Source organism: Schistocerca cancellata, chromosome 2 (assembly GCF_023864275.1).
Source record: "Schistocerca cancellata isolate TAMUIC-IGC-003103 chromosome 2, iqSchCanc2.1, whole genome shotgun sequence".
In the NCBI taxonomy this organism is placed as follows: Eukaryota; Metazoa; Arthropoda; class Insecta; order Orthoptera; family Acrididae; genus Schistocerca; species Schistocerca cancellata.
The window spans coordinates 1,052,286,646-1,052,303,211 of record NC_064627.1 but is presented as its reverse complement, the minus strand read 5'-3'; the positions used below and the strand labels follow the sequence as shown (position 1 = coordinate 1,052,303,211).

Here is a 16,566-nt window from a genome sequence, read left to right as displayed (position 1 = left end):
TTCGGTTAAGAATGATTTTGCAGTAATAGGTTTAACATCAGAAGAGGCACCAATGTTAGCACTGAATAGGGGATCATGGAGGAACTGTATAAGGGGGGCTATGCTCCAGACTGAACGCTGAAAGGCATAATCAGTCTTAAATGATGATGATGATGATGATGATTAGAATGAAAACAGATGCGAAAGGAAAGCATTTGGCTGGTGCTGCTGAGGTGAAGAAAAAGAAGGTGCTGTCGAGCATCACAAAAGATGAATTTAAACAATGTTTTGAAAAATGGAGTAAAAGAGTAGGCAAGTGTATTAGTCCAAGTGGAGAGTACTTTGAAGGGGACTGAAGGTTTGTGCTAAAAGTGTGAATAAATAAGTTACTTCGAGATAATAAAAGCATTCAGTGAAATTTGTTACAAGATTTGCAAGTAGAGAACTTCAAGTCTGATATAAAAAAAAACTAAACTCCATCCGAATAGACGATGAAGGCACTACGGTACCGACCGGCCGTCGTGTCATCCTCAGCCCACAGGCGTCACTGCATGCGAATATGAATGGATGAGAGTGTATTTCAGTATTTGCTCAGTAAAGTGGCTTCTCAAATTACAAAACAGAATACTCACTTGAGAAATGCTATACGTGCAGAAGAGAAGCTCGTTGTGACACCACGATTTCTTGATACAGGAGAGAGCTACTCTAGTAGCACTCGAATACCACAGTGCACATTAACCAAAAATAGTTCCAGAAACGTGTGAAGCGATTTATGAAGCACTGAAGGGGGAATATGTGAAGGCAAATAAATGTTTAGTACGCTATATGGGCAATAAGAACTATTTTTATTTTTGAATAATTTAATTTGAAACGTCCCCTTTGAAAAATTATATATAAGACTGTGCTTAAACTGACACACAATATTTTTAGCGCAACGCAATCTGACTTTCAAAAATCCCTACAAAAGAATGGCCCTTACTAACATTAACCTATACCTTTCACAAATCACTTACCTCACCAAAAATCTTCGTTCCTCGAACTACTGCAATACAGCGAGCGCCACTACTGCCAGCTAAATAAAAGATTCAAACAACGGAAGGCACTAACTACTGATAGGCATAGTTAGCAAATGAAAGATTTTAATAGAGAACAAACAATGTATTTACCTTAATAGTCATAATATATATAGCAGTTCATAATATCCAGTATAACAAATTTCAAAACTCCGCCATCTCTCTCCCCACATCCACCACTGCTGGCGGCTCACCTCCAACTGCCCAACGCTATGCGCTGTTAACATCCAGCTGCCGCTGCGCAACACTACAATGGCAGACAACAATGCAAACTAGCACACAGAGTGCTACGTAACGTTGCCAATAAGAAAACATAAACAGCCTACTTACATAGCCCCCACGCTCCCCACAAAAAAATTTTACAAATTGTTTTGGTCAGTGGCCAATAATGATTTGATAAAATTTTTCATAATTACAATAACAAAGATATCAAATGCACGCACTTATTGATACAATGTTGGTCAAAGGCTAAAATTTTCTTACAGTCCATAAAGACAGTCCTTGTCATTTATTACAGTAATATTACAGTGTTTTTTTTTTCTCAAAGTCTGAGTAGTAAAAGAGAATGCACACGGAAGTAGTGGATTTCCATGCAGTCTTGAAGAAGTAGTGTTGTCCTTCCAACGGAAAGACAGTGCTGACTCTTGACATGCTGACAGGTAATGGGCCACAACAGAGCAAACCCACAGCAGAGTCATTCGACGTTTTGAAGAATATTGGTAGGTAGGTCATCACAGAGCAGACCCACTGAGTCCTGGTAGAGAATATGGTATTGGTGTTGGTGGGCCACCAGAGGTTTCCCAAACTCCGCCATTTCTCTCCTCACATCCACCACTGCTGGCGGCTCACCTCTAACTGCGCAACGCTACGCGCTGTTCACATCCAGCTGCCGCTGCCCAACACTACAATGGCAGACAACAATGCAAACTAGCCACAGACTGCACACAGCACAGCCAGTGATTTTCAAATAGAGCGCTACGTAACGTTGCCAATAAGAAAACATAAACAGCCTACTTACATAGCCCCCATGCTCCCCACAAAAAATTTTACAAATTGTTTTGGGCAGTGGCCAATAATGATTTGATAAAATTTTTCATAATTATAATAACAAAGAAATCAAATGCACACAATTATTGATACAATGTTAACATCCAGCTGCCGCTGTGCAACACTACAATGGCAGACAACAATGCAAACTAGCACACAGAGCGCAAAGTAACGTTGCCAATAAGAAAAAATAAACAGCCTACTTACAAATTAATAGAATTAGTGTTCCAAAAACCACAAAATTAAAAGTACGAAGCAGACGAACTTGTTGCAGCCAGAGTTAAAAAATAGCAAAGTAAAATGGAGATCTAAGATTTTTTTTATTTTAGAGAGTGACAACCTCCATTATTCCGGCTTACTAAAAGCTGCCTGGATGTTTCCAAATGCAGAGGTGACTGGCTGTAGCTATGGTTGTAGATAGGAAGATGCCTGTAGCATATTCTACCTGCCCATCAGCACACGATCGATGGCATGCATTGTACCCCCACTCCCATCGAATTAAGGTTACTGAAAAGAGTTCCACCCATGGCTGGTCCCAACTTTGAAGCCATTTTTTACAAACACGCTTAGAGAGGTGGCAGCGCTCCAAGCGGTTAAATTTCACATTGCAGTGAACACAAGAGGAACGACTTTTATGATCAGATCTACGATGAGGTTCTAGATTTGATCATATCGCTTTGACAAAAGGCGATATTTGACAAAGTTTCCTATTACACTATTAAATCTTTTTAGACATCAATATTTGACATATCAACTTTGACAAAGAAATAGGATAGTGTAATACCGGCCTAACCGTATGTGACAGGATAATCACTAGAAGTGTAACAACCTGCAGCCCATTTTCCCTACCACTGTCATTACGAGAACGGAGAACATAGTGTGTGATCATCAAGGACAGCGCTTGACGACGTGGTTTCTGTTTCTGTGGAAGGAGGTGTGTGAATACTGCGGATATTCACAGGCGACTGGTGGCAGTGTGTGGAGAGTGTGCCCCGTCACGGAAGTGTTTTCGCAACACCACAACGCCCGTCCCCACACACGTCGGAAAACCACGGCTGCCATAGCTGAGCTGGAGTTCCAGGTACTGCCACGCCCACCTAATTCTCCTCACTCGGCCCCCTCGGATTACCAAATTTTCCGGGCTATGAAGAAACCGTTGTGCGGGCATCATTTCGCAGCCTTCCCGGAAATGCGAGCAGCTGTCCTGCGGTTGACGCGGCAAACTCAAAAATCGTGATGTGAGGAGGGCCTACAGAAGTTAAAGGAGAGAGAGTGGCCAATACTCATGCGGCTGCCACATTTTCCCCGGACAGTGCTCCGAATCTACAAATAGGTAGTTTCGCAGCATAAAATGCAGTCACCTGTCGGCTGTAACAAGATATCGATGCAACAAATAAAGCCAAAGCAGCACCTCTAGCTCATCACTTGGCATGTGCCTAAAGTGAATACCAGTTCTCCATGGTTATACATTTAACCATAGAATACTATAACAATTTTGAACCCTTCTATACCCATAGCTTCGTCTATTCGACTACCACACCTAGGTTTGGCCAGCAAAATTATTAAAGAGACGCAACAGTAGACTTATGAACCCTCGCGCCCCTCCCGTTGACAACAGTAGGGGGTGGGTGGAGAGGGTGTGCGTTGAAGAGAAATGTGTTCGTCGAGTCGATTACCAATAATATTCTATTTGGAATATATTGAACAGTCTGGTGTGAAGTACTGCATACATCGGACGAACGACAAAAATAGTGAAATATTTTCAATATATTACAGCTGGCTTGACGTTTTGGAAATAGCAGGAATCCGCCAGTTAAGGTTTCATTAGTTTTAAGTTGGATGTACTGAAGCCATTTCTGTTTTACCTGCTGGGATATTCATCGTTGAAGATAGTAGCCTCTAAGCTTTGAATGTTGTTTCTTTCGTGCCTGCACAATAAATTTTCAATGAGTCACTGAGGGTCCAAAAGCTTGCATTACACTGGCGAAGGCCATTAAACTTATTTCTACATTAACATTTACAAAAGCTATTACACAGCTCACGTGAATCAAATCAGCATTCAGTTCTCAAACCCCGCACTTACTCGCGTCAGATTCCCAATGACTCCCAGTCAGAAGCGTGATGTTTCAGTTGGTAAAATTGCTAAGACTGCTAAAAGACGGTTAACAGAGCTCTAGCAATTTGAAGTGAGTTTTAATTCTTCCATATCTCATTACACACTAACTAAGACACATAATTTTTTTATTGCCTGTTTCAAGACACGGATTTCTGAGCTCTTAAATCTGGGAAAAACCATATTCGGATAACTATATTCGTTAACGAAATACTGCGAGAAACGTAGATTAAGAAGAAAGAGATGTTGTTCTGGCAGGGAGGCAAGCAGCCCTACAGCGCCCCACACCGCTCCCCCTTGGATTCGCTTGATGTTCATTGCTGATCATTATGTTATTCTTGTGTACAAGGAATGTTATTAAACTTCCTGGCAGATTAAAACTGTGCGCCCGACCGAGACTCGAACTCGGGACCTTTGCCTTTCGCGGGCAAGCGCTCTACCATCTGAGCTACCGAAGCACGACTCACGCCCGGTCCCACAGCTTCACTTCTGCCAGTTTTAATCTGCCAGGAAGTTTCATATCAGCGCACACTCCGCTGCAGAGTGAAAATCTCATTCTGGAAACATCCCCCAGGCTGTGGCTAAGCCATGTCTCCGCAATATCCTTTCTTTCAGGAGTGCTAGTTCTGCAAGGTTCGCAGGAGAGCTTCTGTAAAGTTTGGAAGGTAGGAGACGAGATACTGGCAGAAGTGAAGCTGTGGGACCGGGCGTGAGTCGTGCTTCGGTAGCTCAGATGGTAGAGCGCTTGCCCGCGAAAGGCAAAGGTCCCGAGTTCGAGTCCCGGTCGGGCACACAGTTTTAATCTGCCAGGAAGTTTCATATCAGCGCACACTCCGCTGCAGAGTGAAAATCTCATTCTGGAAACATCCCCCAGGCTGTGGCTAAGCCATGTCTCCGCAATATCCTTTCTTTCAGGAGTGCTAGTTCTGCAAGGTTCGCAGGAGAGCTTCTGTAAAGTTTGGAAGGTAGGAGACGAGATACTGGCAGAAGTGAAGCTGTGGGACCGGGCGTGAGTCGTGCTTCGGTAGCTCAGATGGTAGAGCGCTTGCCCGCGAAAGGCAAAGGTCCCGAGTTCGAGTCTCGGTCGGGCACACAGTTTTAATCTGCCAGGAAGTTTCATATCAGCGCACACTCCGCTGCAGAGTGAAAATCTCATTCTGGAAACATCCCCCAGGCTGTGGCTAAGCCATGTCTCCGCAATATCCTTTCTTTCAGGAGTGCTAGTTCTGCAAGGTTCGCAGGAGAGCTTCTGTAAAGTTTGGAAGGTAGGAGACGAGATACTGGCAGAAGTGAAGCTGTGGGACCGGGCGTGAGTCGTGCTTCGGTAGCTCAGATGGTAGAGCGCTTGCCCGCGAAAGGCAAAGGTCCCGAGTTCGAGTCTCGGTCGGGCACACAGTTTTAATCTGCCAGGAAGTTTCATATCAGCGCACACTCCGCTGCAGAGTGAAAATCTCATTCTGGAAACATCCCCCAGGCTGTGGCTAAGCCATGTCTCCGCAATATCCTTTCTTTCAGGAGTGCTAGTTCTGCAAGGTTCGCAGGAGAGCTTCTGTAAAGTTTGGAAGGTAGGAGACGAGATACTGGCAGAAGTGAAGCTGTGGGACCGGGCGTGAGTCGTACTTCGGTAGCTCAGATGGTAGAGCGCTTGCCCGCGAAAGGCAAAGGTCCCGAGTTCGAGTCTCGGTCAGGCACACAGTTTTAATCTGCCAGGAAGTTTCATATCAGCGCACACTCCGCTGCAGAGTGAAAATCTCATTCTGGAAACATCCCCCAGGCTGTGGCTAAGCCATGTCTCCGCAATATCCTTTCTTTAAGGAGTGCTAGTTCTGCAAGGTTCGCAGGAGAGCTTCTGTAAAGTTTGGAAGGTAGGAGACGAGATACTGGCAGAAGTGAAGCTGTGGGACCGGGCGTGAGTCGTGCTTCGGTAGCTCAGATGGTAGAGCGCTTGCCCGCGAAAGGCAAAGGTCCCGAGTTCGAGTCTCGGTCGGGCACACAGTTTTAATCTGCCAGGAAGTTTCATATCAGCGCACACTCCGCTGCAGAGTGAAAATCTCATTCAGGAATGTTATTGTTATTCGTTTATGCAAAAGATCTATTTGCTTGCTAAGCAAACTTAATCACATTTACTCATTTATGTAATTTCAAACAAAAGTAAAAACACTACAGTACGGTACATAAATTCTGTACAATTTTAAATTTCGCCGCAACTGTTAACAATTAAAATAACGCAAGTGCAGCCCATAACTATTCACATCTAACTGTTTGAAAAATTTGTTTTACTAATTTTCATGTTGAAAATACTCTTACGAGAATTGTAATTACATCAAACATATATGCGAAATTTGTAAAGAATGATGACGTATCAGAACTATTGTGAGTTCGTAAATTTTAACTGATGGTTCATTCACGTACGGTTTAATAATGCATCGTAAAACTTCCATTGTTACACTTTTTATCTACCGGTGTAGACCTACTACTGCTGCTGCGTCCGCAAAATCAGTCTGATTGTGATTGTTTGGACTGAAAGTTGAAAGTTAATCTCATTTGTCTGAATGTCAACGTTTTGTGAAAAAGTATTTGGATCTCATAAAACTGTAATCAGGATTGGAAATGCTGCTCATGTCATTTTTATTAGAGTACTGAATTTATGTCCCACTGATTTACTCAAAGGACGATGGAAGATGCAGCGAACAGAGTGCACACACACTATGGATGTGGTAACGAATGTAGGGATACGAGCTCAGCAAAATGACACAACTATGTAATTTTGACTACCGCTTTCACTAAGTTTTGTCGTACGCTTCGTTTTTCTATGAATAACCAATACACAAATAAGAATGAAAACTGACATTCATACAGTTGTGTTGGTAGTAGGGTGGTCACTTTGTGCAGTACCCTCTGTCTCCTTAGTGTGTAACGTATGTAGTCTATCCGCTGTGGCTGCCACGGCTTGAGATGTATCAGATAGGACGTAGTAGTTTTCAGCTGCAGAGTATGTCCCTGTATGACCTATTTTTTTCCTTCGACATCTGCTTTTATGCTCCTGAATTCGTTTTTTCCGATGTTCTCATTGCAGTTTTTCTATGTCATTTCTCTCAGTAATATCCAAGGTCAATTAAGGATCATCACCAAAGATTAGAAGAAACATAGGTATATACACACATCAAAAAAAGTTTTGCGTCACTCCGGTTCCCAAAACTCCTGAAGATAGGCGTTGACTGTGGATATTGTTATCACAGACACCGTCCCTTTGAGTGTTCAGAGATGACACTAAACCCGCCCAAAGATGTAAACAACCATGCATGAGCAGCGCCTATTAGACGGAGGGGGTCCGACAGCCGATCAGTTCCAGTCATTCCACCAGGAAGGATGTACACGGCTCATGCTGTCTGTAGTTCAACCATGCCTAGATGGTCAATACCGCGGTTCGATCACGTCCGCATTGTTATTCTGTGCCAGGAAGGGCTCTCAAGAAGGGAAGTGTCCAGGGGTCTTGGAGTGAACCAAAGCGATGTTATTCGAACATGGGGGAGATACAGAGAGACAGGAACTGTCGATGACATGCCTCGCTAAGGCCACCCAAGGACTACTACTACCGTGGATGACCGCTACCTACAGATTACGGCTCGGAGAAACCCTGACAGCAATGCCACCATGTTGAATAATACTTTTCGTGCACCCACACGACATCGTGTTGCGATTCAAACTGTGCGCAATAGGGTGCATGATGCGCAACTTCACTCCCGACGTCCATGGCGAGGTCCATCTTTGCAACCACGACACCATGCAGTGTGTTACAGATGGGACCTACAACATGCCGAATGGACCGCTCAGGTTTGGCATCACGTTCTCTTCACCGACGAGTGTCGCATACGCCTTCAACCAGACAATCGTCGGAGACGTGTTTGGAGGCAACCCGGTCAGGCTGAACGCCTTAGACACACTGTCCAGCGAGTGCAGCAAGGTGGAGGTTCTTTGCTGTTTTGGGGTGGCATTATGTGGGGCCGATGTATGCCGCTGGTGGCCATGGAAGGCGCCGTAACGGCTGTACGATATGTGAATGCCATCCTCCGAACGATAGTGCAACCATATTGACAGCATATTGGCTGTGAGTGACTTCCTTCAAAAAACGACATCGCTCGACTAGAGTGGCCAGCGTGTTCTCCAGACATGAACCTTATCGACATGCTTGGGATAGATTGAAAAGGGCGGACGATGTGATCCACCAACCACTCTGAGGGATCTACGCCGAATCGCGGTTGAGAAGTGGGACAATCTGGACCAACAATGCCTTTATGAACTTGTGGATAGTATGCTACGACGAATACAGGCATGCTGCTGGGTATTAGAGATACCGGTGTGCACGGCAATATTGTCCACCACCTCTGAAGGTCGCGCTGCGTGGTGGTACAACATGCAATGTGTGGTTTTCATGAGAAATAAAAAGCGCGGAAATGATGTTTATGTTGATCTCTATTCTAATTTTCTATACAGGTTCCGGAACTCTAAGAAACCGAGGTGATGCAGAACTTTTTTTAATGTGTATAGAATACTTAAAAGTTTTTAGGCTACTACGAAGAGAAAGAGTGAAAAACTAATCTTACTTTTTCCTCATTTTTCCCGTTACTTTCTATTGTGTGCCAATGGGCTCCTTGTCCGCAGGGACCCGCCTAGTTGCGCCTTGTTCATACAGCCACCATGAGCGTTTTAGTGGGCAATTGAAAAGTCAAATGAGCAAAATGTAATGAATTTTGTAAAAGAAAGAAATTCATGATTGTATACCTACGGGATACAGGGTAGTCCATTGATCGTGACTGGGCCAAATATCTCACGAAATAAGCGTCAAACGAAAAAAAGTACAAAGAACGAACTTGTCTAGCTTGAAGGGGGAAACCAGATGGCGCTATGGTTGCCCAGCTAGATGGCGCTGCCATAGGTCAAACGGATATCAACTGCGTTTTTTTAAAATAGGAACCCCCATTTTTATTGCATATTCGTGTAGTACGTAAAGAAATATGAATGTTTTAGTTGGACCACTTTTTTCACTTTGTGATAGATGGCGCTGTAATAGTCACAAACGTATAAGTACGTGATATCACGTAACATTCCCCCAGTGCGGACGGTATTTGCTTCGTGATACATACCCGTGTTAAAATGGACCGTTTACCAATTGCGGAAAAGGTCGATATTGTGTTGATGTATGGCTATTGTGATCAAAATGCCCAACGGACGTGTGCTATGTATGCTGCTCGGTATCATGGACGACATCATCCAAGTATCCGGACCGTTCGCCGGATAGTTACGTTATTTAAGGAAACAGGAAGTGTTCAGCCACATGTGAAACGTCAACCACGACCTGCAACAAATGATGATGCCCAAGTAGGTGTTTTAGCTGCTGTCGCGGCTAATCCGCACATCAGTAGCAGACAAATTGCGCGAGAATCGGGAATCTCAAAAACGTCGGTGTTGAGAATGCTACGTCAACATCGATTGCACCCGTACCATATTTCTATATGCCAGGAATTGCATGGCGACGACTTTGAACGTCGTGTACAGTTCTGCCAATGGGCACAAGAGAAATTACGGGACGATGACAGATTTTTTGCACGCATTCTATTTAGTGACAAAGCGTCATTCGCCAACAGCGGTAACGTAAACCGGCATAATATGCACTATTGGGCAACGGAAAATCCACGATGGCTACGACAAGTGGAACATCAGCGACCTTGGCGGCTTAATGTATGGTGCGGCATTATGGGAGGAAGGATAATTGGCCCCCATTTTATCGATGGCAATCTAAATGGTGTAATGTATGCTGATTTCCTACTTAATGTTCTACCGATGTTACTACAAGATGTTTCACTGCATGGCAGAATGGCGATATACTTCCAACATGATGGATGTCCGGCACATAGCTCTCGTGCGGTTGAAACGGTATTAAATATCATATTTCATGACGTCCCCGGATTTCTTTCTGTGGGGAAAGTTGAAGGATATTTGCTGTCGTGATCCACCGACAAAGCCTGACAACATGCGTCAGCGCATTGTCAATGCATGTGCGAACATTACGGAAGGCGAACTACTCGCTGTTGAGAGGAATGTCGTTAGCCGTATTGCCAAATGCATTGAGGTTGACGGACATAATTTTGAGCATTTATTGCATTAATGTGGTATTTACAGGTAATCATGCTGTAACAGCATGCGTTCTCAGAAATGATAAGTTCACAAAGGTACATGTATCACATTGGAACAACCAAAATAAAATGTTCTATATTTTAATTTAAAAAACCTACCTGTTACCAACTGTTCGTCTAAAATTGTGAGCCATATGTTTGTGACTATTACAGCGCCGTCTGTCACAAAGCGAAAAAAGTGGTCCAACTAAAACATTCATATTTCTTTACGTACTACAGGAATGTGTAATAAAAAATGCAGATGATATCCGTTTGACCTATGGCAGCGCCATCTAGCGGGCCAACCATAGCGCCATCTGGTTTCCCCCTTCAAGCTAGACAGTTTTCGTTCTTTGTAGTTTTTTCGTTTGACGCTTATTTCGTGAGATATTTGGCCCGGTCACGATCAATGGACCAACCTGTCTATTTTATATCCTAGTAATTATATTACTAGCATTTGGAGATAACTCAAAAAATTTGTCAGCATCCATGTAACACAGCATTATGGTGGGTGCAGCAATTACAAGCATAGCAGCTTCATTAGTATGTAGTATGTGTGCAAACCAATTAGACGACAAGATTACTTGGAACTTTCATTTAAGTATACGTAGGGAATGTGTTGAACTGAATTAAATATCAGTAAAATTTTACCCGGTTGTTACTTGTCGCGCACTTCTATTTGACCCCTATAGGATCGGTCGAAGTCCGGTGACTTCGTGCCACTCCGGAATGCTTACGCTCGTTGCCAGCATTAGCTATGTAACAGTACTGTGCTCCGTAACAGTAAGTAGCCGTTGTGGATATAATGTTGATCCGTGTGCATTGTTACGCCTAGTGATTGTTAATATTAGCTACAAAAAAAGGGGGGGAAGAGGCTGTACCTGGTCCTTCTAGCGGCATGCTATCAACTTCTGCGTCACTTCTGCGATGCATCAATTCATTACATGATCGTTTCTTTTATAAGCTGTAATCTGCCTGCTCCAGGAGGAGACGGGCCTTGGCTCAGCAGTCAATGTGTTGCAAACCGATCGCAAGTTTTCGCTCCAATCATCCTCCGCTCAGGAGCCAAGTAATAGTGTGCGTTCCATTTGTTATCTTGTATATGCGTAACGTTTGTTTATAGTTGACAATATGTTATTTTAAAAATGAAATACTAAATATTGCCTGGACATCAATCTTATTTTTCTTAATGTACGTTGTTGTCCTTAGCAATGTCAGTAAATTGTGTTGCGTAACTTAATAATTTCAGTTCTTTTATTTGTTTCATCAATTCGTCGAATCAGAAATCTTGTACAGTTAAATAATAAAATTTAAATACCGCATTTAAGGCTTTTAATTGCTAAGTTGCTATAAAGTTTTTGATGGTTAGCTATGAGATCATAAAATTTCTCCTGGTAGGGCCCAAATCATAGGTTCAGCCTTTGGGTCTACAGAGCCTAAATACAACCGGCCCACTCGTGAAAGACACAAAATGTGACAAAAAAAATTGTTACGTAAACCGGTAACTGTGTAACTAGCTAGCTAAACATTCAGCTGACATTATACAGATAGTCTCTCCTATGGGTCGTCACGAGCTTTTTCTGTGATGTTTCGGCAGATATTTACAATTTCGTTTTTGCGCTGCGTACCTAGTCAGCCCAAACAAATACTGCTCATAAAGTCTTTCACGCGACACCCAGTGCCGACATAAGCAGAATAGTTTTCAAAGTGCAATATTATGTTGCCATTCGATTGAGCGGTTCAAAATTATCCTAGTGCAATATTCGTTTTATCGATCTGTGTTAACAGAGACAGTATAACACGAACAACAACCAGTAGTCCAAGCAGAGACAGCACTACCCTGGTCCATGCTGCTACTGCCACGCATGCACTGCCGGAGAACTTCCTATTCTTCGCATTTTATTCCTCCTGTCAATACAGATAGATAAAATGAATATCGGACTATACTACTGTGGGGCCGCTCAATGGAATAGTAACACAAAATTGAGGGTAATTTTTCTCGTGATTGGAAACTAACCGATGCTTTCTCTCGGCAATTGAGCGTCGCTTGAAAGATCTGATGAGCAGCATTCGTTTGGGTTGGCGCATAAACCTTGTACTGATATTGTGCAGTATATGCCACAACTTACAAGTTATTATGTTCAAATTGTGTGACCCATTCTTTATTTTCCATTGACAACTGAGCAGATGTGTCTAACTGGACTAAATAGATTAAACGAGAGTAAACATTTTATGACCAGTAAAACATCTTTCAAAGATCAAGTTCAGTGTGTTGAATGTGGCGACATAAGCCAGAACTATTAAATGTCGGTCTCTATGCAATTACATATGCACGTAGATACATAATTCTTTGTTCTCACCAGAGTCCAATTTTACAGCCACCAGAACCAGTAGATCCATGGGAAGGCGTTATGGATGCCACAGAGGATGGGGCAAGGTGTCCAGAGGTAGAAAATACTGACAAAACGTCTGAAGACTGTTTGCTACTCAATGTGTATACAACCAGCGTAAGTAAAGTTTATTCAGTCATAATAGAATCCCTATAAGTGCCTTAAAAGTCGCTAAACTTAAGAATTCAATGGCAACATTTCTTTCATATAATAGTCTTTTATTTCCAGTATGTCCCCTGACATTTCAGCTATTGTTCAAGGGTGATTAAGAAAGTGTGGTACCCAGAAATATTAGCTCAAATACTGGAGCAGGTATTAAAAGATTTGAAAAACATGGAGCAACTTTGGCAAATGTGGTTTTCTCAGGAAATGGTTAAACTCTGGAACAGATCCATTAAACCCCCAAATTGAAAACTTGTGTGTAGTATACTGTAACTGCTACAACAGTGGATCCAGGAATAATATTCACCTGATGTTAGAGTACAGTTCCTCAAATGGGTCTCATAAATGATATAAATCTTTTCAGGTATAAGAAAAGCGTCCTTAGCTTCATAAACACTCTTTCTGACTGGCAATTTGCTGGTGAATAAGGCCACATGACTGTCTGGACAGCATTAGTGTGTACATATATCTAAACATACATTCCTTCTTTGCAAGCCACCATAAAGTGTGAGGAGAAGTGAACATAGTGAATCAAAATCGTTTTACCACCTACCTATTCCATTCATGGATAAAATCCAGGCATAACTCCATTATAAGATGAAATTTCAAATTTACAGTTTTGGACATTATTCTAGGCTGTGGAGCAGTCATTGCTGAACACACTGCCAAACATGATATCCCTCATCTCAATGATTGCTTCACAGTCTGTGCCATATGGATTCTTCCCACCAACCCCAGCTTTTCTTAATTGCACAGGTGGGAACTTTCCCTCCAATACATCCTACGTTCCCATAACCGTCCTGGCCTCAACCTTCACCCATCCAGCACCCTCCCTGTTCCCATGCCAGCACTACACAGCCATCATTTTACCGCCACACCTAGGCTTTTAATTTCTTTTTATTTCTCTCCTTTCTGCTACTTACCCCCTCCCCCCTCTGCACCTTCTCTCCTGCCCTTCGTCTAAACTGCAACACTTCACTGTCCGCCACTCCCACCATACAATTTTCCTTCCCCTCCCCACCCCAGCCTCCACCTTACCCCCACCCAGTCCCCACTCCCATCATGCACAGGTGCTGCTGCTCGCAGTGTGGTTTCAGTTCTCTGAGACTGCAGATGTGTGTGCAAGTTGCGTTTGCTTGAATGTGTGTGTGCGTGTGTGTATGTGTGTCTACTGCTGACAAAGGCCTTAATGGCCGAAAGCTATAATTGTATGAATTTCTCTTTTTTTTTGTGCCTACCGTGACTCAACATCTCCACTGTATAGTGAGTAGCAACATTCCTTCTCTGGTATTGTTTCGAGATAATGTGTTTTAAAATTACATTTTATTACTGGTACCATTGTTTAATTTGAAGTATTTTAGAAACCAGTTCTGCATGTATATTACACTTAGGATGTCATTTGTCAAATGGTGTAGCATTTTTTAAATCAACAGAACATATCATGTGGTTAATTCCTTCAGACCTACAACATACTGCAGTCTACATAAATTCAACACCAAGTAAACTGGCCGCTAATTGAGAGCAAATGGTGAACCCGGTGCTGCTTTTTTGTGGGAATGTTGGCATTTTTATTCTATGTTATGGCCAACTGCAAAATTGGCTATGTCAGTAGGCATTTTTAACTTTCATACAAGAAGGGACCACTTATCTTGTTTGGCATTACTGCAATCACAAAATCTTGTTCTTTTATACAAAGCTACTCTGAGCACCTCAAAATGCCTCTAAAAGTTAGGAGATATATTATTTTGTGAAGCATTACATACACAGCTGTGAGATTTTGAAAAGGGTGCTCTTGTCAGGCCAATGTTATTTCCCCGTAACAACAAGATGTCCATTTTCAGAAGACTGACATCAATTACTTTCAATGACATTATAGACTTCATTGGATTCAAACAACTTTGAAACGTTTATAAACATGCACACAGTATGAAGTAAATTATTATAATACATGCAAAAATAAAAATGGATATATTAGATGTTATCAAACATTTTTGCTTATACTGAAAATTTTACTTCTCTAACAAGAGGAACCTTTTTGCCTCCTGTCTCACACACACAGCTTTTTCGAAATTTTCCCGAATTTCTGCCCCCTTTAACGTGTTTTGGAGGCAACACAACTACCTAACTTTTGTACACATCGTTGTTCACCAACCTAAGTTTACCACAGGATCAACATAGCTCAGCTTAAACCAAAACTTTTTCGTCTTTTTCCCACCAGAACTCCAGTTGCTTTCTAGTTCACCTTTATCTCTCCCCATGAACCATGGACCCCCCCCCCCTCCATGAACCATGGACCTTGCCGTTGGTGAGGAGGCTTGCGGGCCTCAGCGATACAGATAGCCGTACCGTAGGTACAACCACAATGGAGGGGTATCTGTTCAGACGCCAGACAAACGTGTGGTTCCTGAAGAGGGGCAGCAGCCTTTTCAGTAGTTGCTAGGGCAACAGTCTGGATGATTGACTGATCTGGCCTTGTAACAATAACCAAAACGGTCTTGCTGTGCTGGTACTGCGAACGGCTGAAAGCAAGGGGAAACTACGGCCGTAATTTTTCCCAAGGGCATGCAACTCTACTGTATGATTAAATGATGATGGCGTCCTCTTGGCTAAAATATTCCGGAGGTAAAATAGTCCCCCATTCGGATCTCCGGGCAGGGACTACTCAAGAGGATGTCGTTATCAGGAGAAAGAAAACTGGCGTTCTACGGATAGGAGCGTGGAATGTCAGATCCCTTAATCGGGCAGGTAGGTTAGAAAATTTAAAAAGGGAAATGGATAGGTTAAAGTTAGATATAGTGGGAATTAGTGAAGTCCGGTGGCAGGAGGAACAAGACTTCTGGTCAGGTGACTACAGGGTTATAAACACAAAGTCAAATAAGGGTAATGCAGGAGTAGGTTTAATAATGAATAGGAAAATACGAATGCGGGTAAGCTACTACAAACAGCATAGTGAACACATTATTGTGGCCAAGATAGATACGAAGCCCACACCTACTACAGTAGTACAAGTTTATATGCCAACTAGCTCTGCAGATGACGAAGAAATTGAAGAAATGTATGATGAGATAAAAGAAATTATTCAGATAGTGATGGGTGACGAAAATTTAATAGTCATGGGTGACTGGAATTCAAGTGTAGGAAAAGGGAGAGAAGGAAACGTAGTAGGTGAATATGGATTGGGGCAAAGAAATGAAAGAGGAAGCCGCCTGGTAGAATTTTGCACAGAGCACAACTTAATCATAGCTAACACTTGGTTTAAGAATCATGATGGAAGGTTGTATACATGGAAGAACCCTGGAGATACTAAAAGGTATCAGATAGATTATGTAACGGTAAGACAGAGATTTAGGAACCAGGTTTTAAATTGTAAGACATTTCCAGGGGCAGATGTGGACTCTGACCACAATCTATTGGTTATGACCTGTAGATTAAAACTGAAGAAACTGCAAAAAGGTGGGAATTTAAGGAGATGGGACCTGGATAAAATGAAAGAACCAGAGGTTGTACAGAGTTTCAGGGAGAGCATAAGGGAACAATTGACAGGAATGGGGGAAAGAAATACAGTAGAAGAAGAATGGGTAGCTTTGAGGGATGAAGTAGTGAAGGCAGCAGAGGATCAAGTAGGTAAA

General features: G+C 42.7%; 1 protein-coding gene across 1 annotated transcript in view; it reads left to right on the top strand.

Moving 5' to 3' along the window:
* Nucleotides 1–16,566, top strand: part of LOC126163040 (esterase E4-like) — a 167,318-nt gene that overhangs the window by 59,037 nt on the left and 91,715 nt on the right. The window contains exon 2 of the mRNA XM_049919915.1: nucleotides 12,764–12,892. Coding sequence (XP_049775872.1) covers nucleotides 12,764–12,892 — 129 coding nt within the window. The remainder of the gene's footprint in view (nucleotides 1–12,763; nucleotides 12,893–16,566) is intronic.